General features: G+C 37.0%; 3 protein-coding genes across 3 annotated transcripts; all 3 read right to left on the minus strand.

The window, feature by feature from the left end:
* Positions 1–785: 785 nt before the first annotated feature.
* On the minus strand, positions 786–7,914 carry LOC135155748 (uncharacterized). The gene is made up of 2 exons (XM_064105877.1): positions 7,260–7,914; positions 786–4,072 (listed from the first exon to the last, which is right to left on the minus strand). The coding sequence occupies exon 2, from the start codon at positions 3,216–3,218 to the stop codon at positions 2,025–2,027; it is 1,194 nt and encodes a 397-aa protein (XP_063961947.1). The 5' UTR covers positions 3,219–4,072; positions 7,260–7,914; the 3' UTR covers positions 786–2,024.
* A 2,775-nt stretch (positions 7,915–10,689) lies between these two features.
* On the minus strand, positions 10,690–16,455 carry LOC135155749 (uncharacterized). Its single transcript, XM_064105878.1, has 2 exons — positions 15,386–16,455; positions 10,690–13,259 (listed from the first exon to the last, which is right to left on the minus strand). Exons 1-2 carry the CDS (start codon positions 15,708–15,710, stop codon positions 12,082–12,084), a joined length of 1,503 nt encoding a protein of 500 aa, XP_063961948.1. The 5' UTR covers positions 15,711–16,455; the 3' UTR covers positions 10,690–12,081.
* Positions 16,456–18,357: 1,902 nt separating this feature from the next.
* LOC135155751 (uncharacterized) lies at positions 18,358–25,835 on the minus strand. Its single transcript, XM_064105881.1, has 2 exons — positions 25,355–25,835; positions 18,358–21,600 (listed from the first exon to the last, which is right to left on the minus strand). The coding sequence occupies exon 2, from the start codon at positions 21,509–21,511 to the stop codon at positions 19,865–19,867; it is 1,647 nt and encodes a 548-aa protein (XP_063961951.1). The 5' UTR covers positions 21,512–21,600; positions 25,355–25,835; the 3' UTR covers positions 18,358–19,864.
* Positions 25,836–27,995: the final 2,160 nt, after the last annotated feature.

Raw genomic sequence — 27,995 nt, forward strand, 5'->3', positions numbered from 1 at the left:
AAAGCTCTGATAACACATTCTAAAGATTAATTCAGCTTTCCAATTTCGATACTACCGGTACAGATCTAGATTTTAGTTTTATTAGCTACCTGCAAAATTAATGAGAAACAGAGAGAACTTAGGAAAAAAATGATTTCTCGTATCTGATCTTAATATAAGTTATATTTTTCAAGTGATGAGACAATGATCAAATTTAATATCAGAAACTATTAAGAGGTAACATGTATATTGAAATAAATCCCTCACCTTCTTATTCTTCGAGAATAATTTCTTGATTCCTGCCAAGCAGCAGACATTGCTACCCTCTGCCTGCTCAGAAGAATAATCAAAACTTTCTTCTTCAGATGGTAAAGATCGGGCTCTAACTTTGAATTTGATAAAGCCCATTATGAAAAGAAAATTTCGAAAGAGAATTTGCGAAAATTGCTCCCGAATTGCATAAGCGCAAGCTAAGATAAGAATAAAAGTTAAGAACTCAATCTGTGTATGAGCAGCGCGGCGGTGGTTACCGCAGTAGAACGCATGCGCAATGCCTACTATTCGCCCTACGTCAACAATGGTAAAAGCGCGCAGCAATGAGATTGTGATTTTTAGTGAAATTCGTCATAGAAACAAAATTGCAAACTTTACAATCACTATGGTGTTGCTGCTGCCTAACCCCCTCCCGGTCCCGGATGAATAGATATCACAAACACAACTTAATAATAAATAAATTTAACATGTACCTAGAAAAAAGGGTAATGGATATGCAGACAAATTATACTCAACAGCCTGATAGTGAGAGGTGAGAGTAGTACTTGATATATAATTTATTCATAAATTTTCATTCGTTATTTTACACTACATTGATGGCCATTACTTTAACTGAATATGCAACTAAAATAACTTATACTTCATATGACTTTTTAATTATTCAACTCTCTCTTAGAAACCATTTCTTTGTATACTCCTTACAATGTCCCGCCAAGTTAAAAAAAATAACGTTATCGGTTTATAGTATGGGAGGTAAATCAAGCTTGGAACTCGACACTGGGTAGTTTAAAATACAATTAAGTGTGATATTTACATAATAATAATAATTGGAATAGACAAAGCCCATGAAAAGTTTTAAAATAATCGTAGCCACTCGAATAAGCGAAATGACATTGTGAAATTAAGTGATTGGCATTTCTCGATCACGTCGTGATTCAAACTCCTATATTATTCCTAAAAGATTGAGATATATTCTTGAAATATTCTTGAAAATGAGGTTAATAAAACAAATAAGTCATACTTGATAAAAGGACAAAAAAAATGCTCTGTTAATATTAAACAAGGAATCCACAATAAGTTTCGAAAATGCTATCATTGAGGGGTGTTGTCGAATTAAATTCTGCTATCAACTAAAAATGACGTATTAACATAATAATTTGAAAACGATACTCAGAAACTATCTTTTAAAATGCATTTGAAAATAATGTAACATGAATTTAAATGTAACAATATTGGTCCAACCGTGAACTTTATAGCACCACGGTTAAATAGAAAGTACTAATATGTTATGAGCGTCTCCGCGATGTGACTTTTATTTTCAATTATTTTCTAGCTATATCAAGAAATTGTCCAATTGGGTAAAATACGAGTCGCTAAATGATATGAAATTCACTTTTCTCGTCCAAGGTCATAATCCAGTCAAATATACATGTACATTTCATTTATGTCAATCATACACCGTGTACACGAGATATCAGTTGTCAATTATTTATGATTATTTGCAGATTTTGATTAAATTAAAAATTTACCATAAGTATGCGTAAACGATGGATTGGAATTGCGAAATCGCAGTTACAGAAGAACAGTGCAAATTATGAGTTTACAGCAACATCATAATTCGTTATTACACGAGTTGTTATGATTTCATAGTTTTCAGTTTATATGGTTTTGAATTATTCTGGTTCACTTGATCAATCAAATTAAAAGGGACAAAAGTGTTCATATCAGGTGAAAAAGGAAACACATCCAAATCGATGCATTCTTAACAGTATTCATTGTGCAATGTCTGCGTGACTGGTGACATCATCCGGCGTATTTGGTGGGCAAAAATGGCCGACGTCAGACGGCTTAAAGTCGTTACACAGTGGGCAATCCCTTTTGTGGCCATGCAATGTTCGAGTCGAGATTCCTTTGACCGATTCGTAGCCAGATGTATTCGTATTCGACCCACTGGACACCCGTTCTATAGGTAACGACAACGACGCCGTGGATGACGACCCATGAAGCTTTTCTAAACGCGCTTGCGTCGCGTCATCGATGATATCGTAAAGACCGTCACTGCGTAAGATGTATTTCGAGCTTGGTTGTGTCGTTGATGAGGTGATGTTAACAAGATGAGCACAATGAGTTGTTGGAAGGAATTGATCAAAATCAATTGGCGATGGAAGACGACTCTCTGGAGAGGACCCGGTGATGTTGGTCCCGTTATTGTTCTTCCCTAGTCGCTGAGATAATTGCTGTTTTCGCTTAGAAGCAAGTTTATGAAGAATCACTCTTTCGCGAGGAGATACATTACTCGGAGTTTTCAAGGGTGCAGAAGGCGAGGGTACGAGAGGCAAGAGTCGCTGTTTCGAAGATTCGACAACCGACATCAACGAGTCCGTCTTGACTTCCGAAGTCGATGATGAGTGCGGTGTCGAATATTTAAGACAACCGATCGGCCATCGGATTGCGCGAGCCATCCGGGTATTCTCTCTCGCTCTACTATGACTAAATGGAACGCTCCCAACTTGAAGAGATCCAATGAATGCCGACGTTGGACATTGGTAAAGTGAGCTACTACTCGACTTTACGCTGTGCGCGTCGCATTCCTCTTCCCTTTGTTCTTGCGTGTGAAACCCGTCACGCAACGGTAGTGTTGGCGCGTTTGTGAGGGACTTGTCATCTTCTCCCTTATTTTTCGACTTCCTTCTTTTCCCTGGCTTCCAGCATCTCATTCCAGTGCCTTTCAATCGCTTCCAAGAGTCTCTATCCCGTGCCTCGACGGTCAATCCGCACTCTTCGACTCGAATTCTGGGCAAGAAAGGGGTGTTGTTGTGCGACAACTTCGGCTTAGACGATGACGATGTCCCTTCGCCCCCAACTTCTAAAAGGGACAGTTTGGTGTCCAAATTGCAACCACCATAAGCCGATCTCAGTTCCGATTTCATCGCCATTATTCGAAATAATGCATCCAAAGTGACCATATGTCTGATTGATTAAATCTTTCTCTTCATAGTAAAGCAGTAATATCCATGGATAGAAATTGAGTCGATCAGTCGTAAAACTGACGTTTTAACGAACGCCGCCACGAACGCCAAAACGCCCAAGCGTTCGTTCCAGGTTCTGCCGTCTCCAAGTGACTGGCGATCAGTTTAACTCAACATGCTCAATAAATCTCGTATTGATCCTCTTATTTGCATTATTTGGAAATCAAGTTATCTTAAGGGAAAATATATCAGCTAAGACGGGTTGATATCCGTTAAGTATCGTCCAAAGTATCTTTTGATTAGATGGTATATGCAATTAGATAACTGTAAATGTGATGATAATAACCATGTAAACATAAAAAAAATATTGATCAAATTTATTTTTAATTGTTCACGATTGAGATTATCACATCAAGGTGTCGGATTCGAGTGTTTTGATCGCTAAAATCATATCATATCATAATTAAAGACATTATCAATCCAAAGCCACTTAGACTCTGATCCATCCACTGTCGATGCGTTGCATGATTATCAACGAATAGTCATTTTTATTAAAGGTTGACGCTGTATGACAAACATTTGTCTTTCAAAGAGATATCACGACGACGAGAAGCTAGATCTCTCAGTTTGTCACGAAGTAACGAAAGTCTGGCAAACAAATCTGCTTCACCTGAGCAAATATCGTCATGATGTCACGCAATTGTCTGTATGTATGTGCCATGATGTTGCCAGAATACAGGCTGATAATGATTTCCCCCAGGACTGCTGGTGTCTTCGCATTATCACGAACGTTCAGCTTGCATGCGCTCTCTTTTCCGGTAAAGTCGCTTTCATCATATTCATTCCATTTCCTGGAGTCGAAAAATTGAAAGAGAAATTCATTATCATTTCATGAGTAGTTGTACATTATATGATATACACAGCAAAAACTCTGGTGTTGATTTAACACCAGCCCGGAATCTATATATGTCCACACCAGAGAAGTGTTAAACAACACCAGTTTCGTTTTGGTCTAACACCAGATAAACACCAATAAGTATTAAAACAGCATCGGGTTGATTCCAAACTGGCGTTGTTTCAATACTTCTCTGGTGTGGACATATATAGATTCCGGGCTGGTGTTAAATCAACACCGGAGTTTTTGCAGTGTACGGATTGATACACGTGATAAACTCCATATGGAATGCTTATCGACTGCATAGCAAGTCTCATCCAATTCAAATGACTATACATAAAAAGATTTAATGACGCATAATGTTTCCATTACAGGTCACCAATCTCGTTAATTCTGAATATATACGATATTTTGACTGAAAAATGAGACTCCTCTTCCTATAAATGCAAGTAACTTTGATATGAAAAGTTTGGGTTTGTTAAAAATAAGCTGAATTTCCGTCGTTGGTATATTGGTGTTTTATTCCCTCTTATTTCAGTTTCCACTCCACGAGAAATTGTATATCTATATTAACATGACCTATTGACACAGTAGCATGCACTGAATTGTCAATAATGGCCAATGAGTTAAAATTTAATGCTTAAACATATTTTGCCTTATTTTTTTTATTCCCCTTTAAGGCGACACCTGCACCTGAGGCCCACCCGCACCCCTTGATTCATAGAATATACATCTACATTATGAATGATTAAATATATTAAATGCATTATTAAGAACTGAATATTCAATCAGAATTACTTGACTATATATAAATTCTAAATCTTCAACAACTTGGAAATATCATGACTATGTTTGAACTTCAAGACGCAATGACATTCACATTAATACTATATGCCTTCATGATTCATATCTAATTATATATCTGAAAGGACTGTACTCAGCATTCTTACTTCCTATTTTTTTTGTTTCAAAAGAAAATCAATGTACCAAAATCAATGCCCCATAATCTATACGGCAATCAGTTATATTCATGATCGCGATCATACAATCATCGGTATATTATCGATCTTTTTTTCTAAACACCTGCAACACGCAGCAGACGACAATTCTCACGCGATTATGACGATAGCAACTGAAAATCCTCCTATTTTTGGCGCCAAAGGGCTCATAAATTAGCATTTACGTGTTAATGTGTCAGACGGTTGGTAATACAATCATATCATTAGCTCATAAATTAACTCTTAGTCGCTGGAATTAAATACAATGTAAGGGTGAATGTATAACATCAGGTGGACTTATTTTCAGATTTAATTAGATTTAAAGGACAAGTCCACCCCCAAAAATAGACTTGAATAAAAAGAGAAAAATCCAACAAGCATAACACTGAAAATTTAATCGAAATCGTTAAAGCGTTTCTTAATTCCACAAAACAGTTGTATGCACATCCTAGTCGGTATGCAAATGCATGAGGGAACTGATGACATCATCAACTCACTATTTCTTTTGTTTTTCATTACATGAAATATGAAATATTTCAATTTTCTCCTCCTTGCGAAACGAAGTTTTATTTCACCTTGAAAATGTGGTATTACCATTGTTTTAATAATTATTTTGTGGTTCAGCCAAGTTGGTCATTCTTGTCAAATCTGTAAAAATGGAAATATTATTAATTTCAAACAATAAAAAACAAAAGAAATAATGAGCGAGGGACATCATCGTTTCTCTCATTTGCATACCACTGAGTTGTGCATACAACTGTTTTGTGGAAAATAAGAGAAACTTTAATAAGTCATTACTTTCTTATTTTACATCTGATTTTGATGAAATTTTCAGTGTTATATGCTTGTTTGATTTTCTCTGTTGATTCAAACCAGCATTTTTTTTTAGTGGACTTGACCTTTAACAGTTTAAAGTAAAAAAAATGATATAAGATTGGAAAAAGACAACACATACCGTAAACTGCAAAATCAGAATTTAATGATACTATAAATACTTTTGAATTTAATAAGTCGAATCATAATGGTAGTTCCCAAAATTTTGTTAATTTCAATCTAGTATAAAGTTTGGAAAGCTGGCTATTGTCTCATGAAATTAAAGGATTGTTAAATATATTGATGTATATGTGTGTTTGACATAAAATTTACCTCTTTCGTTATTCACGACAGTTGGACTTCATGGTGACAACACCTGAATTATTAATTCGATAAATCGATATACATTATTTAGTCCCAACAATTGGTGTGTGGTGATATCATTTAATCACTGAATTATTGATTGAATTAGGATTGAATTAGGATATGCTGCATATCATTTGTACGATTATTTGTATTATGGATAATTATTCGTCTTTTATGAACAGTGTTTTGTTGATATTGATATTGTAATATTTTGCAATGTACCATTACTTTGATTTTGAACTGAATGATTTAATAAATATTATTACAAAACAAAACAAATATTATTGTTCACATTCGTGAAACATTTGTTCGTATTTAGAATGGGGAGTAAATGTCTGGAAAGATTTGGTCCTGGGGTATAGGTGGAAGGGGGAAGTTGCCCCCCCCCCCCCTCTCGAAATTTTGAAGACATTTTTTCTTACTGAAAACTTTCACAAACATCACGAAAAGTGTCAATTTTACTTTAGGAATGCCAAAGCGTTCCCATGACAAACTCGGTCGTTTCGATCGTTGCCTCGCTTTTGAGTTTCTTCGAAAAATTTGTAGTGTTTTGCCCCCCCCCCTCCCCGGAAAAAAAAAATCTGCTTCACACTCTGAAAAGGGAATACTTTCTTGCACTCTCCTACATTTCCGACTTTCGTCTGTTTGATGAGTTGCAATTCGAATTAGACTTGAATCTATAAAATTTACACACTAAAGTATATAACAAACAAATTTATGATTGTTGGGTAAACTGCCAAGTACAACGCACTTTAATAGATAAATTTTCACACAATTGTCACAGCATTTCAAGTTATTTTAGCAAAATATATATATTGTATGTATTTTTCTATACTCAATGGTGACCAAACCATTTTTGAGAATGTAGTAGGCCTAGTCCAGCATCTCCCCTCATCAATGTTCTCATAAGAAGACAATAATCTACGATAATTCTCAGTGTCACCAGTAAATAAACAAAAACCTTACCATTTTTAAGCAGGTTAAGTAATTAAGGCCTGTGTAAATGACAGTTTATGTTTCCCGAAGTTCGAAGATTGCAGCTCTTGAGTTGTCGACTTACTGCCATCAACTATTTAAGTTCCACGTTTGTAAAGCTTTAAGTGTTACAATTTCATGACAAAGTCGCTGGGATCCCAAGGCAAGACTCGCTGAAATTCACAATCATCTGAATATCGATATGTAATAATCATTCTATGTATTAATAGAATCCAATCCACAACATTTTAAGTCTGTTAGATCATAATCCTGTAATTGCAGTTACCGTTGTACGCGTTGTTAATGCAGTCATTACTAACTACATAAACACCAATCATATTTGATGAACTCAAATCCTTGACACCCGTTGAAATCGATTCAATTCAAGGTGTCGCAAAACCATAATATATGCAAATGGGGAAAGGTTACTTGGAGTTGAAAATGAACAGTTCTTCCGATGTAATTGATTTTGTTGCCCAGTTCGAGTTAGTTAGTTAATGTTGAAGGGAAGATAAAAATGTTTCTATTATCCAGCGACCTTACAACTTCTTAACTCTCGCTCTTGCTCTGCAAACACCATCCTTTGTTGAGATGGAGAAAGATAATGAGAGAGTCGGAGGTGTGTTGGTACAACGATCGAATGGATGTTATTTGCTCATATGCCTTAGTTTTATTCCAGGTGTGTGTGGAGAGGAGATTGCGCACTTCGGTGTGGGTCATAGTGCGGCGTACGAGGAATATAAGAGGAATATATTTCATCTAGGAGATGTCCGATTGTTGATTTCGACGACGGTGTGCATTTAGGGGAGGAGGGGTGAGAGGAGGAATGAGGAGGAGGGTGAGAGGTGAAGGAATGAGGAGGAAGAGAGGGGGTCATGGGTGTCTTGATGATAGAGCGACGATTATTTAGATTTAGGGGTTGAAGATCAGGTTGACGATAATGATGATGATAACGATGACAATGGTGGTGGTGATAATGACGATGCTGTCGAAAATGATGGTGATGATGATGATCATCATCGTGACTATATTGATGGTAGTGATGATGAGGATGGTGACGATGATGGCATTGATGAGGAAGAATAGGATTTTGGTGGTCATGGTGTCCAATAATTATATGTTTTGCAAAAATAAACATGATTACTACAATCATAATTATTGACTATTGCGACTGTGTTTGCCATGATGATTGTAAGTCTGTATAGTAACCATGAATGATTGAAGAAAATAATGCCTAAGGTAATGACACAAGAAGAATAAAAAAAATTATGATAAAGAAAGGGAATAACTAGGCCTACCAATGATTGCGAAGGTGGGGGTCATGGTTACAATAATGTCGATGGTTATGCTGGTGATAGTGATGGTGGTAGTGATAATGAAGATGATGATAATGGTAACGAATTGGGATTGTGATGATAATCACAATCATCATAATATTTCTATGATTTTAGGCAACTATTTCCCCAGCCTTTTAAATTTCTCCATCTTCATCTCGCCATCAATTGTGTATCATCATACGTTGCAAAAAAAAAACCTAGTCTATCTAAAACATGATATCGATTTCATCCAAGTCATGGAATAAAACCACAATTGTATGCACGCTTGCTTGTTAAGATGGTGACCCACACACACTGCGACCTACAATATGTACATAACATTGTATCCCTTACAATAGATCGATTAACTGGCAAACAATACAAGAACAAAGAGATCTTGATCAAACAGATCCTGTGCCGTCAAGTACACTACTTCTCTTTCATCCAAACTAACACACCCGATAGCTCCAGTCACCGATACGGGCGGGCGAGCGTCCCGTCGTCATGGAAACCAAGAACCCGACCCGATCGGCCATTGTCGTTTTGATATAAAGTATACGAAGTTTGTGTTGTGTTCTTTCTTCTCGCGTTGCAGACTCATATTTCTTTGTCGATCCTGGCTGGGGTCTCGGTTTTGATTAATTTTTGAATAATTTGTTCCCGACCAACCATCACCATCGTTTAATTAATGAGGTAAAAGACAAAGAAAAGTAACTGAACGTGACATTTATCGAGAAAGGGAGTGCAAGCAGCGTCTGGTGGTGGCGCCGGAGTTAGGGGAGGGTAGTGATTTTGCTTTATTTTGCTGTTGCTCTAAGTTTTTCCAAGAGCTATCCACAGACTTCTCTTCTATTTTGTGCGCCCCATGGAATATCCATGTAGCCCCTGCCATTTTTTAGTATCCACCTGAGAAAGTCGAATGTGGGTGAAATTTCAGGACCGTAAGATTAGCGTTTGATTATTCCAGAAAAAAAATAATTATCTCGTTAAAACCAAATAAAAGAAGAACATCTTCACATTCGTCATTATCATCACCATAACCACCACCACTACCATCATCATCTTCATCTTCATCACCATCATCATCATCAACAACATCATCATCATCATTCTATCATCATCGTCACAATAATCGCCATGATTAACGCAATAACCACTGCCACTTTCATTATTAATTATCATTATATCATCATCATCGTTTATCATCCTCCTCCTCCTCATTATCATCATTGTCATCAGTTTTATCATCATCGTCGTCGTCATTACTATCATCATCATCTTCATCATCATTATTCTCATCGTCGTCATTATCAAGTTTCAAAGAGTTTATTGGACAGGTCTTTTTCTCAAAAAATGAAAATATCATTTTTGTTTCATTTTTCGTCTTCAAATAAATTAAGACCGATTACAGACCAGAAACAAGCAAATAATTGAAGATAATTGATGCATGATGGCCAAGAATGTTTTTTTTTAATGGAATGGACTGAAAAAATTGTGCATAATTTTCTCCTGTAACTTTTTCTCACTCGCTCGCTCGTCTCCCCTCGATTTCTCCCCCTCCCCAGCCCCCTCTCTCTTTTCATCCTGGCCTTCCCCATGCGACTTCGTTTTATGCCTATCCTAATATCCCCTCTTTTCTCCTTGATCTCTTTTACTCTCTCAATAATTCTACTCCATTTCGTATAGACATTGCAAGAATGCAAATAAATAGCCAAATCCCTTCCCCATTCCTCCCTGAAAGTCCGTATTATCGTGTTTTTTTGGATAGGGGGTGGGATTGGAAATTCTCTGACAAGTTTGTTGATATCAGCCCTATTCCCCCTCCCCCCAAAAAAGTTGTGGTTGTCAAACTGGAATCAAATGCCAACAAAAGGTGACAACTAAAAATAACCACAATATCCTTCACAAAAAAAAAGAAAATAATATCTAGTTTTAAAAAGAGGTTGGGGTGGGGCGGGCGACCCCTTAATTGTACAGGCATATTATAAGCATCCATAATTACCTTTTGTCATTTCACTTCTGTTTTAGACTTGCACGTGTTAGCGAACATTTATGATGCATGCGTATGTCACATAGATAGATTTACAATAATCAAATAAAAAATATAAATTGCAACGTTATTTTATTTTTCACGGTTTGCAAAACTGCATATTTTCTTATTCCAATGTGAGACAGACGAGCAATAAGTCACTCCAAAAGAATCGTGGAAAACGCTCAAAATAAATGCTTGTGAGTGTGTTAATGAATTAATGAATGATGAATTAATTGAAATATAAAATCGCACACCACTTAGGTAACCGAAAACAATTATTGTGCATATTTACAATTCAATTATGAGAGAAACGGGTATACAGAGGGAGATGAATATTAGGAGGATAACAAGGGAGAGAGTGGGTGAAGAAAGGAAGAGGGAGAAAGAGAGAGAGAGGGGAGGGGGAGGGGAGGGAGGAGAGAGAGATAGAGAAAGAAAGATAGGGTGAGGGGTGGGGAGGGAAAACGAGGGGCGAAGCTGATGATATGAAAATATATACATCGAAATACTGAATAAATATCGTTCGTTCACAAAGCATGCCGGTTAATGGATTAGACAAAAAAATATTGAGGATGAATGTTGAATGGCACGGGACTTATAATCATGATAATGGATTAGTTATTTGTTGGTATTGCTCGTGCTTATAATATTCCATTCTTAATTATGAGACGTCAATGAATGTTTGTTTTATTGAGGGAAAAACTCATATTGTCTCCAAACAAGTATATCTCTAGAGCATTCTTTTATTTTCTCTTTTGAAAATGGGCAGTTTTCCATCCACGATGCACGACAGATTCAACAATATAGAAAATGTATAATTAATGTCTTCATGACGATCGACAACCAAGAAGTCTATGTCGAAAATTGGTAAATCAAAACAGCAGTTTCCATTTTTGTCAGCTCCAAAGCTTAGGACGAAACTGCTGTTCCGGTTCACCAATCCAATTATCGACAAAGACCTCTCAGCCATTCATGATCATTAATTTGAAAAGACGACCAGTCAAATACTTAGACATGACATATATTGTTTCTTTATGAGAATCGTTTTATCAATCTATCCCCATTTAAGTGTGTGTGTGTATTTGAGTTTTGTCAGACGTGTATCAATCAGATTAGATTATTTACGTCTGGGACCGATCTTAAACGTCACCATCCAAAATACGTGACCAGGGCTCGAACCTCGAACCCCTGCATCAATTTGTAACTTCCCCACAGCTTGGATTACAGGCGCACGCCAGTAATTGATTGAATATTTATACAGTCTGATGACATAGAAAATTTGGCTTTAATTCATCAATAAATTTATAAATATGATGAAAACTACATTTGTTTACCTATCTAATGCAAACGGGTGAAAAGCGTATTAAGTGGTAATATATATTAAAAAAAAAACTTTGGTGTGCTCTTCCAGCTCTAACCTTGAATAATGAATGTTCTGAGATTCAAAACTTCATAAAGCCAGTTTTTAGCATGAAACACCTGCTACGCAAGCCGCACAACCCGATGGACCTTCCGCAGATCTTTGGCTGTAGCTCAAAATAGGGGGTAATCGAATCGATCGCATATCGATACTAATATTGAGTCGTCTGCCCCGACTCCACACGTAGGATGAGGGACATCCGCTTGTAACATTGTCTTCAACAGTTTTAGGGATTTCAGGACATTTTTTACCATGTTTCAAGCATTTCGCTGGAGACGTCGAGTCTGCGTATATGCATCCCATTGATCGTCGGCGCAGCGAAACTGATTTACTGCGGAGAATGTCTTTCAAGGCTGGGCGCCACGAAAATATCGGAATCTCGGAACTCGTCTTCGGCCGTTCGTCAACATTCGGGTAGTGTTCGATCGTGTCCTGTGCTTTCGCAACTGCTTCGATTTGCTTGTTGAGATAGTCTCCACTTCCGGAAATGACCGAGTCGTTATCATCTTCGACAGCCTTCGTGCTGAGAGAGGAGGTGACCTCGTATCGTATCCTCGGACCAGTGATCGAGCGAGATGATACGACTGGCAAGCTATCTGAGTCAATCTTTAGTGTTGGAGGAGAGTAAACTTGGGCTCTTGCGCTTTTGGACCTCGGGATGGGTCTCTCACTGTTCTTATCCTTGTGGGCTTGAGCTGGCACAACATCTTTGCTATAGCTTCTTCTATTATGTTGAGTATTAGAGCTCGGTCTCTTGACTGGGGAGGTAACACCGAGTGACTTTGATACTACCATTAACATAGACTCGTCACTTTTTAAATGTGTATCATCAAGTTCTTGATCGGGTAGTTCTTGTGTCGCTTTCTTATCGCGGCAATTAGGGCATTCGCAAATATCTTCAGACGGGATACTGCATTCAGAAAGGACGAACTCATCTTTCTGCATCAAATCCATATTAATCTTTATTGGTACTCCTGTGACCTTTAACCCATCGTGGTACTGTGAACCAATCCGAACAACCGTCACGCCGGCGCACTTGCTGGTTTGTAACTTCTTCGATGCTTGGACGATAGAGGGCGATATACCACCACGGAGCGATTCGTGCTCGTAATTATTATGTGTCTTGAGTTTCCTGACTTCCTGGTAGACGTCAGACTCGGTCATGCGATCAGGGTCTTCGTCTTCTATCCTCCGGTAGTCGATTTCCAGTTCATCATCGGTAACTGAAAAAAAAAACGATAATAAAAGTGCAGATCAATACTCAAAGTGGCCATGAGAATAGGTTTGTGGAGAAAAGGCAGAGAAGATGTCACGTATTTTGATATGGGGTGAGGGAAAAGATGACCCCAAAGTTAGTTTAAATAAAGCATTGTTCTCTTTCTAATTTCCATACATTTTGTTCTTCTATTTTCATTCCGTAGTTGCTTTCTTCCTTTAGAGCACTAGCGTACCTAAGGGGCGGCAGGGGGCAGACTGCCCCCCCCTGACGAGTCACAACTGATACAGGGGAAGTGCCCCCCTTTTGAGAAACCAAATTGATAATTTGTAATGTAAAAATGCAATAAAAACAGACGTGAAGACCTTTTTTTTTTGCTTGTCAATTTTTTTTCTGGTAAGGAATCCTTTTTTTTGGTTGAAGACCTTTTTTTTTTGCTTGTCATATATTTTTGTTGTAAGAAATCCTTTTTTGTGGTTGAAGACCTTTTTTTTTTTTTTTTGCTTGTCAAATTTTTTCGCGGACGAAATATCCTCCAAAAAATTTGCCCCCTTCTGGAATATCCTAGGTACGCCAGTGCTTTAGAGCAATAATATTTCTATCTTAGATAAATGTTTGGTATAAAAAAATCGTAAAATAGCCTTAAAAAACGAACATCGGAGTAAAATCGCATGAATGAACAGAACAACATTATGGAACCGTAAGACAATGGACGCTAAACGACAATCTGTGATTGGCTGTCGAGGCGTCTTATTTATGTATCCAGAAATCATCGCACCATGGCTTGTTTTACACAGTGGCGTAATGAGCCAAAACTTTTAAGGGGGCCAAACTCTGGGACAAAATTACGAAAAAGGCGTGAGTGAGCACACTGTTGACCTTTTTTTATATCAAAAGCTAATTTTGTGATAGATTTTGGCAATGGATTTAGAAATATTCTTCCTTCTTTTTCCTTACTCACATCGTTGCATAAACATGTATCCGAAATTCATGACGAAGGAATGGAAGATATAAAGAGATGCCGTGGGTCTTAGCTGTTTTCTATCGACAGTCTATTCATTCTAATTGTTTATTAGTTTATTATATTGTTTGCACTTTATGGGTCTTCATTACAAGTGACAGTCAAAATGAATATATGTTTTACTCAACTATGGCTAAATCATTTATTATAAACCTTTGTAAACAAACCATTTGGCTCAATACCATCATGCTTAATTGATACAGGCCTCAATCTGTCAAGTTTTAAATCTATGAATCCAACAATATTATGAGGTTACACAATTAATGAACTTAAATGTATTTCGTTTTTTGTTTGTTTAATTATTCATATACTTTGATACAACATTAGTATTCATTTTATTAGCGTTAAGAGCCAAACATTTTGAGGGGCCAGACATGGTGTATGGGGCAAAATCTATCAAAGTTTCGAGTGAGCAAAAATGTTACTATTTCTTATACCGAAACCGAATTTTTCGATAGATTTTGACAGAATATCAAAGAAGAGATATCCCACCTCACAATTTTTTCATTTTCTTTCTTATCCTCATATTTTTCTTGGTTGTGAAATGTTAGCCCCCAAGCCCCCCACCCCCTCCATCTGTACGCCAATTATTTTTTTTTTTATCGATTCTAGCATGTTCAGGAGAAAGAGATATTGATTTTACATGACTTGTTATTCTAGAAATGAATCTGATGAAAAATGAGGGAGGTAGATCGACTAATAATGTCTTCCACTTAATAAACCGCTTCTGCATTAATAAAATATTCTACTTTATTACTAGGAAGCAGGGCGACGCCAAAGCTAACATTTTGTTTTCATTATTGAATAATAGTGGAAATATAGAGTTACACAACAAAAAACCCTTTCTTATTGATTTGTCTTTTTTCTTCCCATTTCCATATTTTTCATCTTTCTCTTAACCTTTTGTATTCACTACTCGAAAATATCATGGGGGGGGGGGTCGCCCATCGCTCTTCTGTAGCACTGTCCCTTACAGGAATAAATGCATTGCATGGTCTTGCACAATCTGTGGAGGACTGATTTTACAAAAACTATGCATGTTTTCGTAATAAGAGAATATTTAAAGAAACGGGTACTTAATAATTTTAGTAATTATCAGGGCATATACTTACAGACATTGCTCTTACAGTCGGCACTTCTCACACGGGCCTTCATGTGAGAAACACGAAGTGAAGCTGCCGCAGAAGCTGCACGATAATTTCCCGCCAATGGTCTCATCCCTCCGTTCACCGCGGTCGTTCTTCTAACCGCCGTCCGGCTTCGTGGGATGACCGCGTCGCGATCATGTCTTCGAAGCGACGCTTGAATGTGACTGCTACTGTAAGGGCGTATAAGGTGTTTCTTGGTAGTGAGTAGCATGAAAGGTTGGTCTGAGTCATCAGCATGCGTATGACCTGGGGACGATGTTCCTTGGATACCCCAATCAATGGATGGCATCTTGGAGGAGTTGTCAAGGTGTGCCGAAATGGGTCGGATTCTTCCGAGATTTGCCTCTCTTTTGTTGACAAGAAGCGGGATGAGACGATTCAATCTGCCGTGAAGGAGTTCATCATTTCAATCACAAAGAAGCATCCGCATCAATTAAGGAGAAATGATGTTGAAGATTTAATCAGGAGAAATATAGGCAGGGCGAGTTCAATCTTCATTCCTTAACAAAGTATTTGCCCAATTATATATGGAATCATTCGATGACGTAGGGATGATTCTTGACACAAACCTTTGCTATTTATATAAACGATGAAGTTGAATGTCACAACCTATTTCATTTATGATAGTTCCCTGATTCTCAGCACAGAATCAGTCTAAACTTTTCCCGGTGCTACCGAAGAATCTGAATAGAAATACTCATTCTTGACGAGCAGAGGATTTCTTAAAAGAATTATGTTAAAATGCTGAACGATATCTACTAAAACAATCGTAGGAGTTAAGACCAATTCAATAATATTTGGAATCCACCAACCTAACATATTTCGAAACAGTCGTTCGTAAAGATTTAGCTCATTTAACAAAATGGTGGAAAGAGTCTGGTGAACTCTAAAACCTTTCTTCCATATCGAATGACGTCGAAGATGAAAATGACTTGTCACCTTTCCTTTCACCTTCTCCATAGCCATTCTTTCAATAACAAAAACATTTCGGCCAATCCTGTTGTTCCCTTTGCTACAAAATCCAGGATTCGAAGAAAGGAACACCTCGATTCTCATTTAAATACAAAGTAGTTGTCAAGTTTGGATTATCTCATAAGATTTCACACTTTTATTGTTCTGGTCAATGACTGACAAGGGACGTACAACAGGTTTTGGTTAAACCGAGGTCCTGAAAACAATAGCCCGAATCTTGATGGATCTAATTGTCAGAGTCCTGGAACAAAGCGAACAAGGTCATGATTAAATTGGTTCTTATTCATTTTATAGGACGTTTGACAGATGAAAGAATCGTTCTTGTTCCAAGGAATAAATCGATGAATGATTTTTGAGGCGGACGACATATCGCAAAGTTAATTAAATTCAAGTATGGACTCCCAAAGTCGGCGCGCATATGAAAACCTAAAGACAACAGAACTTGTCATCTGTGTTGTCAACTAATATCACGGATTTTACAACTTAAATTCAAGCATAAAATCATGTAATGGATTTGAAATGGACTATGAGAGCTTCACATTATGGTGAAGAAATTTTAATGGAATGTGACGAGAAAAACAACTTATTTTGAATGAAGGTTACAATGTCTGCACCAGGTTTGAGAGTTTGAATAAAAGGATATAAGAGTGACGTCATTTTTAATCAATTACAAAGAAGCGATACACCGTAAAACCTGATTTAGACATTCTAGGGGCTTTGACGAAGAAGAGAGAACAAAATCAATTTGGTTTCGAAATACGGTTTAGTTTTGAATGAAGGTCAATTTCATAAAACTTGCTGGTCCACGATCAAGTTCTCCCCCTTTTCACTTTCATTCTGAGAAATCTCTTTATTACTCGTTTTCTAATTCTAATTACTCTAATTCTTTTTCTCTTTTTACTCTTTCTCTTTGTCTTTTTCTCTCTTTAAGTCTTTCATATTTTTTTTCTCATTTTGTTGTTGTTCTTTCTTCTCCTTTCATATTAAGTGTTGCTGTCTTTATTTCTTTCTTTCTTTATTTTCTTTCTCTCATTCATTCATTCATTCTTTCTTTTATCGTTCTTTCATTCATTCTTTCTTTTTATTTCTTTCTTTCTTTATTTTTCTTACTATTTCTTTCTTTATTTTCTATATCTTTCTCCATTCCTTTCTATATTCCTTCATTTCCTTTGATATTTTAAACATGTTCTAAGCATGTGATCATTAATTGCTGATTCTTTACACAATCACAGAATCCTCCAAGAGTCCCGTTTCAAAAACAAATTTATCATCGAAGAGCTTCGAAATTCCCACAGGGTGTTCAAACATTATCCCTTCCCAAAGTGATTTCTAATACATCATTCGCATCTATGAAGCCGACTCCAGACCTTTCAAAGCTATTTACGTTATCTGAACGGTGGCATATCATTGGTCGACTTGGAGACGGTTTCACAGATGTTATACTGCATTGAGGCAACTCCATTCGTTTGCTTCTTGAATTCATACCCAATCCAAAGTCTAGATTTCTATTTCATTATATTTGACTTATGCCGTTCGAACGTATCATGTATAATCTTTACAAATATAAAAAAAAAAGTTTTATTCTAGGATAGAATTCAAACACGGAGAGTTGAATTTAATAATATTTGTATCAACACGTCTTTAAATCCATCAAAACATACAGACTATGCAATTGTGATAGATAATGACTTTTGATGAAAAAACAACTTTTGTGTCAGCCCAATTATCCAAATAAAATACATTTTCAGAGACGCACTTTATTAGAATGACTATTGAACTGAAAATGTATGTGTCTAAAAGAATATTTAAACGAATAGAATTTATTCATTTAAAATGAATCTTGATTTGTTTCACTAGAAATTCTATTAACTTACCCCTCGGATAAGGCACACTGTTGAACATTGAATATATTGTTTTAGGATGAGAAATAAAGCTAAATAAAACAATCAAGGAATCAACATTCATAAGTGATAAAATAGTTTCTTTATTACTGCACTTGATAAAATTAACACAATATATATATTATAGGCAATCATGGTCAATTTTTATTTGTTGCGAAGTGTACAGAAGAAAAATACATGTATATATATCAATCTATACCAATATGCACTTTGACTTCAAATATTAGCCCTACTTTTTATAACCCTGATTTATTGTTAAAAAAAAACATCCGCAATTATGATACAGTGCATAAGAATGAAAATTCTCCATGACAAAATTTTCAACAATGATAATACTTCAAAGCTGAAATTTTGCTGGATAAGTCGACCGGAGCCCCGTTTCATGAAGATTTGTTATATTAACAAATGCACAATTTATATTAGAAATTTACTATTAGCCAATCAAATTGAATGATTTCAGTAGCTTTAAACTTTTATTGCAAATTTGTTACAATAACAAGTTTATGAAACGCCCCGCTACATGTGACGCAAATCTAGTCCACAACATGGGCCCAATTATGCGACCAAGGTTCCTCATGTTTAATAATTATTTCTTTCCTTATTTTCCCTTCCTTTCCGACACTTTTCTTTCTCCTTTTGTCCCATTTTCACTAGACTTGACAAATCATATATAGGGGGGGGGGGGGGTGGAGGGCGCCCCACATTCCAGGCCAATTCCACACTTAAACAAATTAATATGAAATAAGGATAGAATTATCAATCAATCTTCGGTAGTTTCGTCGAATTCGGATGTGAACTTTGCAGGTAAAGGAGTAATTTGTGTTTTACTAAATTTTATCATAATTTTCGTGATAAAATGATTATCACTTGTGGTGTTAGTGACGTCGCATTTTTTTTCCTTTAGGAAAATGAAATCCGAAATATAAACTTTTTTAAACATGATTTGACTCCGTATGGAATGATTATTGCGATTTTGTTTTGATATAAGGGAAAGAATCTTCCTCCTCACATACTTTTCATTATATTTTAGAAAGATAAATAGTTTTTATATACCACATACCATGAAATACAAATCATGAAATTAGTTTTGTTTTTTGTTCAAAGCATTAATTTTTGCTATCATATGAATCTAACAGAAAATACACTTTAAAATTATATTCATAATCAGCCCCAAAATCCTTAAGTCTTGAGTCACGTATTCCTATTCTCAAAAAGTCACTCAGAACAAACACAGGCTATATTTATATGAACTGTTTTTCCCTGCTTGTACATTGATTGCATTCCTCTTTTGATATACTTGCTAGTCATGAATTTAGTACATGGCTTTAAAAATTATGCATCAAGTTGATGTGCAGAGTCGATTTTAATTCAAGATTATAGTCGTACATGTCAATGGGATCGATATAAATCGGAAGCTATTATGCAGATATTATTTCTGCTAAATAATTGATCAATAAAATATCAAATTATAAATCATTTACACAAATTTGAATAACATAAACAAATTTAAATAATGGAAAAATATAATAACTTCTGATAGAGTCAAGGATTACTACTATGTGTTAGAGTGTTAGAAGTCTGAATAAAACCGTTCAACCGGATAAAATCCGTAATCCTTTTTCATAAACGATGTGGGGCTGTTAGGAGGGCAGATACCGCCTCCCGGTGTACTTTTGAAGAAATTACAGAGCGGGCAATCGAGACTATGCGACGGTACGATCACGGGGGCGAGTTGAGATGGACTACCGTACACGAAGACAGTATTAGACGTCATGAACCGGTTTTCCGGCCAGATGACGTGGGGGTGAGCGGGTTGCAACTTTTTCATGACGGACTCGGCGATGTCGTCACCATGTGTATGGTCTTTATTGGAAAGATTTCCGTTCATGTCTTTCAGCATGGCGCTGCTGTGTTTCATTGTCTTGCGTCTGTTTTTGGCAGCGCTGACGCATCTGTCTCCCTCATCGTTGCTTAAAGCTCCTTCGGAGAGTTCGGGCGTGGCGATTTCACTTCGCATCGGCATCTTTCTCTCGTCAGTTTCGGAACTCGTCGGCCGCGTCGTGCAAGCGATCGTGTCCGAGTTATAACCACATTCGTTTCCCTCCCAACGAACTCGATGTTCTTTTGAGTTGCAGCTGTCACTGTCTTTGTCACCGCTATAATTGTCATCATCTTCGAGTCGTGCGAGGATGACATCTTCCAAGGTTGCAGTACTTAAATCAACATCGACGTCGATCGGTTTATTTTCGACACGTGGTAATCGAAAAAACGCTGACCTAGTTGGTCGCTCCGTTTCTTCAATTTCCTTCGTTGGTTTTCTTTCATTTGCTGGTGGCAGCTTATCCTGATTTCTTACTTTCTTTCTTTTTGCATTGTCATCACTGTCGTTTGACGACACCGACGATGTCGCTACCTTGACACTGGCCTTACCTCTTATCATTCCCTCGCTATCACCCCAACTGACTGAGTCTACTTTCGATGTCGAACATCGCTGTCTCCGCTCACTTTTCGTCGCTGGTTTGTTCGATTTCGCCCGATCAGCAACTGGTGCCGACAATGACTTCCTATGTTTCTGCAAGTTTTTCACCATATCTACCCTGCTGTAGCTTTTCCCTCTAACTCCTTGAATCCCATCCATTGCATCTTGCTGTTTGGCCGACTCCTCTTCGTTCCCCGAATCTTTCCGACTGCCCGACGGAGATGACCGAGACGATTTCGTCGATGACGTATCACTCTGCTTCGGTTCGGTAATTTTCGGCAGCTGTAGATCCTCCTGATTCCCCGCTGGTGCGGTCGAATGCTTGGGTGGGTTAACTATTCCAGCATCCTTCCACATCTCTTCCATCACTTCATTCGCCGTTTTCGTCAGCATCTCCAGTTGCTTGTCACTCACCCTCCCTAGAGGCCGAAAATCGACCCTCCGCTCAAGCGACGATAAACGCCTGCAATGTTGATACTGATCGGACCGCGTTTGGCTGACATTCCGACTCTGCTGCCGCGACTGTCTCTCCGATGCGTTCGAATGTTTTTGATTGACGGCACTGCGACGTTTAATCGACGTCGACGCTCGCCACTCCTTCTTATATCTGATACTGGTGACCGTTCTTTCGACTGCTGAGAGGGCGATTCGAGCAGGGGGGTGTGAGAACGGGGTGGTAGCGAGCAAGGTCGCTGGCATCACCTCCATCATTGAGTCTAATCTATAATCTTGCTTCATCCAAAGTTTGCTTTCAGTCAAGTCTGAAGACGGTTTTCATTCTGAGTTGATGAGATCTTCCTCCCTAGGGTCAATTCATTTACATCCATCTGCGAAAAAGTGAAAAGAGGAATTTTGTATTTAATACGAATCAAAATCAGAATAAATCAACAAAAAAACCAAATCACCCAAACTTAGGAGCTCGAGTAACTCGAATTTGGTTCATAAATCTTCAAGTCATTGCGATTTTTTAAAAGATACTATTGCAGGCTGTTAAAATGGTGTAATCTGATTTATCAACATAAAATTTGTCATAAAATTTGAGCATTTATTTTTATCCGTAATAATAAGTCAATGGCTTTCACAATGAAATACTATGCATTGCTATAACGTGTATTATTTAGTCTACGTCATAAATTATGTGAAAGAATTCCAAACTAATATTCACAGGAGATAAAAATCCGGAAAAATGAAAAACAATCAATAGCAAAATTGTATGAATTATGGTACCAATTATCGATATCAAGAGAAGTCTGTTCATTTATCATTAGTTTCAACGTCAATGTATGAATGACTTTGAATATAATGTTTCCCCGTAACCCCACCAACAGTGGTTCAATCAATAATGAACGAAATATTTTGAACTCATTGTCTACTGAAATCAATATCTGTTAAGATATCAAAATCATACTAACAGTAATCCATTTTTAAATGCAATTATAATGCGTAAATTCCCGTGCATACAAATATAGCCTGATTCAGATTTTGTCAGCAAACAATTTCTATCACCTCGTATCAATTTGTATCAACAGGTATACTACATGCATGATTGGCACTGAAAGTTTGTATTGATGTATTTATTTATTCCTCCATTCTGAATGAAATCTCTCCTAGGGCGTGGATATAATGACCAACAATATTTACCCCCTTGGAGTGACGAACGATATACTTTGGACAAAAGATTGTTAGGATTAGTTTCAAATTGGCTTGTAAATGAGAAACCGTTGTACGTCGAATAAAAAAAAGCAAAATAAAAAAGTGTATTTTTTCTTGTGTGATCATGGAGTGTCAATGTTTAACTGAATTTTACGTTCGAAGTTACCCATGCACTAACATGAACATCGCTCTAGACTCGGACCAAAATAATAAATTTCTAAAGATGTCATTCTTTTATAGCTATTCCTGGTATTCGTGTCATCATTATCATAAATATTGTGTTAGATATTTTTCAGGTTAAACAGAACAGTACAGGCATTGTCAGTAACTTGCTTTCAGTGCTCATCAGCTTTATGATGATCCATAATTTTATGTAGGAACAGTTTTGCCATTTTTTTTATTTGATTCATTGTTAAGGAAAATATTGTTTAAGGAGATTAAGAACCCCTTTCGGTGTCATATTCGGTGTCATTCAGTGTCAGTATTGCAAATATCGTCATCATCGTCACCACCACCATCATCATCGTCGTCGTCGTCAGTGTTATCATCATTATTACTACCATAATAATTGTAATAATGTTAACTTGATCATCATCATTGTTATCATTAACTTTAACTATATTACAATTATCACCTTCATTGCTATCATCATTACTTGACTATTGTAATTTTCATTATCGTCACTATCGTTATCATGCTAATTAAACTGTGGAAACTATTATATTCTTAATTGGATATCAAAACGCTTAGGTTATTCAGTGGTCCTTTACCGAATCAGAGAATGATTTTCTTTTGCTTTAGACACTATAACAAGTGGAATGCCTCTGGCCGTCTCACCTGCATCACGCGATTCAATATAGCAGCAGTGCTGATTTTGAAAACTACTATAACTCGCACAAGATGTTCAGTGATACTTGGTTACTCTTATTTCCACGTTTTATGAACTAGACCAATACACTTATAGAGATATAATGGCAATTCAACAAATACCCCCAACGTGGCCAAAGTTCTTTGACCTTACATGACCTTTGACCTTGATCATGTGACCTGAAACTCGCACAGGATGTTCAGTGATACTTGATTACTATTATGTCCAAGTTTTATGAACTAGACCAACACACTTTCAAATTTATGGCTGTAATTCAACAAATACCCCAATTTGGCCAAAGTTCATTGACCCTAAATGACCTTTGACCTTGATCATGTGACCTGAAACTTGCACAGGATGTTCAGTAATACTTGATTACTATTATGTCCAAGTTTCATGAATCAGATCCATAAACTTTCAAAGTTATGATGGTAATTCAATAGATACCCCCAATTCGGCCAAAGTTCATTGACCCTAAATGACCTTTGACCTTGGTCATGTGATGTGAAACTCATGCAGGATGTTCAGTGATACTTGATTAACCTTATGTATAAGTTTCATGAACTAGGTCCATATATTTTCTAAGTTATGATGACATTTCAAAAACTTAACCTTCGGTTAAGATTTTGATGTTGATTCCCCCAACATGGTCTAAGTTCATTGACCCTAAATGACCTTTGACCTTGGTCATGTGACATGAAACTCAGGCAGGATGTTCAGTAATACTTGATTAACCTTATGGCCAAGTTTCATGAACTAGGTCAATATACTTTCTAAGTTATGCTGTCATTTCAAAAACTTAACCTCAGGTTAAGATTTGGTGTTGACGCCGCCGCCGCCGCCGTCGCCGTCGGAAAAGCGGCGCCTATAGTCTCACTCTGCTTTGCAGGTGAGACAAAAATGGCGTAAAAGATAACAAATTCCCAATCTAAAAAATTTGAGATTTCAATAACAAACTACAAAAGTACAATAAATGCTGCACTTTATTCAAAATCCATGTCATTTTCACCAAAATTTGCAGAGTTGTAGAGGAAGGTATACCTAAGAGGTACAAACATTAAACTAGACCAATACACTTATAGAGATATGATGGCAATTCAACAAATACCCCCAACGTGGCCAAAGTTCTTTGACCTTACATGACCTTTGACCTTGATCATGTGACCTGAAACTCGCACAGGATGTTCAGTGATACTTGATCACTATTATGTCCAAGTTTTATGAACTAGACCAACACACTTTCAAATTTATGGCTGTAATTCAACAAATACCCCAATTTGGCCAAAGTTCATTGACCCTAAATGACCTTTGACCTTGATCATGTGACCTGAAACTTGCACAGGATGTTCAGTAATACTTGATTACTATTATGTCCAAGTTTCATGAATCAGATCCATAAACTTTCAAAGTTATGATGGTAATTCAACAGATACCCCCAATTCGGCCAAAGTTCATTGACCCTAAATGACCTTTGACCTTGGTCATGTGACGTGAAACTCATGCAGGATGTTCAGTGATACTTGATTAACCTTATGTATAAGTTTCATGAACTAGGTCCATATATTTTCTAAGTTATGATGACATTTCAAAAACTTAACCTTAGGTTAAGATTTTGATGTTGATTCCCCCAACATGGTCTAAGTTCATTGACCCTAAATGACCTTTGACCTTGGTCATGTGACATGAAACTCAGGCAGGATGTTCAGTAATACTTGATTAACCTTATGGCCAAGTTTCATGAACTAGGTCCATATACTTTCTAAGTTATGCTGTCATTTCAAAAACTTAACCTCAGGTTAAGATTTGGTGTTGACGCCGCCGCCGCCGTCGCCGTCGCCGCCGCCGCCGCCGTCGCCGCCGCCGTCGGAAAAGCGGCGCCTATAGTCTCACTCTGCTATGCAGGTGAGACAAAAACGAACCTTAACAAAAATATATATAAATATATATTGCATGCATTTCTAACAAAACAAGCGTTTTCTGGTATAATCTTTCACTTTTTCTGAAGTTGAGTTATAACTTTTGAGTTATCACAATTAAACACAGATTTTCAATTTACTTACCTATTCAAGTATTGAACATGGAGGATATCCTTGCTATGTTTTCAAAAGAGACCGTCATCTCCATCACATTATTGTCGGAAGTAAGACAATGATCATGTCTCTCTCACTTGTAACAGTCGAAACAATGATGTAGCTGCAGAGATACAGCTCGCATTCCTGCACTGACCTCTCCAAACGTTAACTCCTGCAGAATACACAGTCTTCGAATTACACCTGAAACTTAGACTTGTCATCAGCTACCTTTAACTGAGATCACGAGGTCATGTCAATGAGATCAACAAATTAAGAAAATATAACCCTAAACAGATCAAAATAAAGATTCGAGAAGATCATATCGCTGTATATGATTCGAATTGAGGGAAGCATATACACGCGAGTATATAAATCGTCCCGTTACCAAAGCAAGTTTTACAGCACCGCGATGTTGATGAATAAAGCGAATCGTGTTCTGAGCGAACAGGATGAAAGGAAATCAAAATGTAAATCGATTTAACTCGAAGTCTCGTGTACTACAAAACCATTTGGAATATAATTCCTTTGTCATAGAGAATTCAGAAATCAATATTAGGACCTTTCAATACAATGGTGCTTCATGTTTTTCGGGGGAGATAGAGCGAGTAATCCCTAAAGTCTATCAATGCATCGCTACCCCCTAATTTAACTACTCTTTTGCTAATAATGTAATAATTACACAAATTTATTGATTTCTATGATGTAAATGTACAAGGTATAGCAATCACAGTGGAAAGCGAACCCGATTGTTATATAATCAAAACTGCCAACATTTCTTTTATAATCATATAGACGTATGCTATGACTTAATTATGTTTTCCCCTCGAAGTTATTGATTTAATAAAAGGTTATAAGTTTATGTCAGAGCCGATTCAAGTCTATCACTTCCGAAATGATTTTGTGTCACTCATCGTCAGAAAACATCAGGCGGGCTGCTTAATGAATAAATAAAATGATAATAACTAAATAAATGTAAACATCATAAATCAGAGTTTTGAAAACGTGATTCCGATATATATTAATATGTTATGATTATTATTATTGTCACATGTGTATAAGCATGAAAAGAAAATATAATGTCTTGTCTTATCAAGATGTTTACAGGGAACTTATTTGCATAAGGGTGACACTGAATACATCCGTTGGTCCTGGCCGACAGGTGTTTATACCACCAGATGAAACAACAAGGCTAGGTTTACCAACAAGGAGTGCTTGTTGAAAACGGCGACAAACGTTTCTATTTACCTTTAACTTGAAAAACCCATCCTTGTCAAGCGAATATCGACAATCTAACCACTTGAAGAAAAAAAATCGACCGTGTTCCTCAAGCACCTCGCCCAAAGAAAGTCGGTACCAATTAGAGTTCACTCTGTAGAACAAAGGCTTTAAAACAAAGGGTCCGTGAATGAGATCAGTGTCCGAAAAGGCCAAAGATCTATTCAGATCAATGACCCTTATTGACATCACTGAGAACTTCATGGATGAACTCTCGTTTTCAATTTCGAAAATTATAATGCGTGCAATAGATGTCGACTGGTGTCGTTCACCCAGTTATTGAGTCAACTCAGGTCATTTTCGATATTGATAGAATGGAAAACTATAGTTCTTTTCATCTTGGCTTACGATGGTAGCGGATAGCATTTTACATCATATCCGCAACGCGGCGTTATCTCTGTTGGGTTGGTGACAGACTGAAGTCGCGTCCAAAATTGGACGTCAATCGTTCTCCGCTAAAAATGTAAGCTCGCCTCAGTGTAAAAATATCTGCAATTATACCAAATTCTAAAACTCAAACGCAACTGGGCTTTGACGGAGACTTTCAACCAATCGGAAGCACGCCTGATTTTGCGAGTCTCGATTAAAAATAAACTCTTTTTGCAACTGGCTCCAGATGACTAGAATTTGTTCCCTTATCAATTTTACACATCGGTAAAACAATTGCTGATTATCTTTTGGTTGACCTATATTGACATTTTGACGCTCTAGGGCGTTTTATCAACGTTTGTTGATGAAACGCTCAGATCCGGCAACTTCCCTTGATTATGATTGACTGAGAAGCACCGTTACTATGGTAAATGTCGGATAAAACATGACTTGTCGGATAAAACTTCCGACAAGTCCTTTCATGAAACGCTGCCTAGATCTTCTTCAATCACACACTGGGGTGCTTGAATGAAAACCCGGGTTCAATTTTCGCAAGGATCGAGGACGTGTCACTTGCTCGATCAGTTTCTAGTGTCTGAAATAATAAGAGGAAAATATACTTCAGATAATGCGCTTATAGATTGTTAGTCATAAAGGGGCATAATAAAAATTCATGACTATGATACATTGTAATTGATATCTCCCCACTCCCAATATCCTGTAATTTTAAAGGCTATTTTTCATCACTTTATTGGCAAATCTGCACATTCACGGAAATTATTCAATATGCCGAGGGCACTTCTCTTAAATGAGAAAATGCAGGGCAATAAAGTTCGAAAAAAAAAACTTTGAACAAAACTAAACATTTTTGGACACTTTCTAATTCGTAGTTATGTCGATCAAGTTCATTGGCACATTTTTAAAATGTATACAGCGATTATTTTAAGCATGAAGGCAGGCCTATACCTTCATATTTAAAACAAAG

This window comes from Lytechinus pictus, chromosome 10 (genome assembly GCF_037042905.1).
Source record: "Lytechinus pictus isolate F3 Inbred chromosome 10, Lp3.0, whole genome shotgun sequence".
NCBI lineage: Eukaryota > Metazoa > Echinodermata > Echinoidea > Temnopleuroida > Toxopneustidae > Lytechinus > Lytechinus pictus.

Bases quoted from the DNA above. Each gene is read 5' to 3' on its own strand.
- LOC135155748 (XM_064105877.1), bottom strand. From the start codon at position 3,218: ATGGTCACTTTGGATGCATTATTTCGAATAATGGCGATGAAATCGGAA.
- LOC135155749 (XM_064105878.1), bottom strand. From the start codon at position 15,710: ATGCCATCCATTGATTGGGGTATCCAAGGAACATCGTCCCCAGGTCAT. The intron at 13,260-15,385 runs GTAAGTATATGC...TTTTTTTTTCAG, and splicing joins CGACTGTAAGAGCAATGTCT to TTACCGATGATGAACTGGAA.
- LOC135155751 (XM_064105881.1), bottom strand. From the start codon at position 21,511: ATGAAGCAAGATTATAGATTAGACTCAATGATGGAGGTGATGCCAGCG.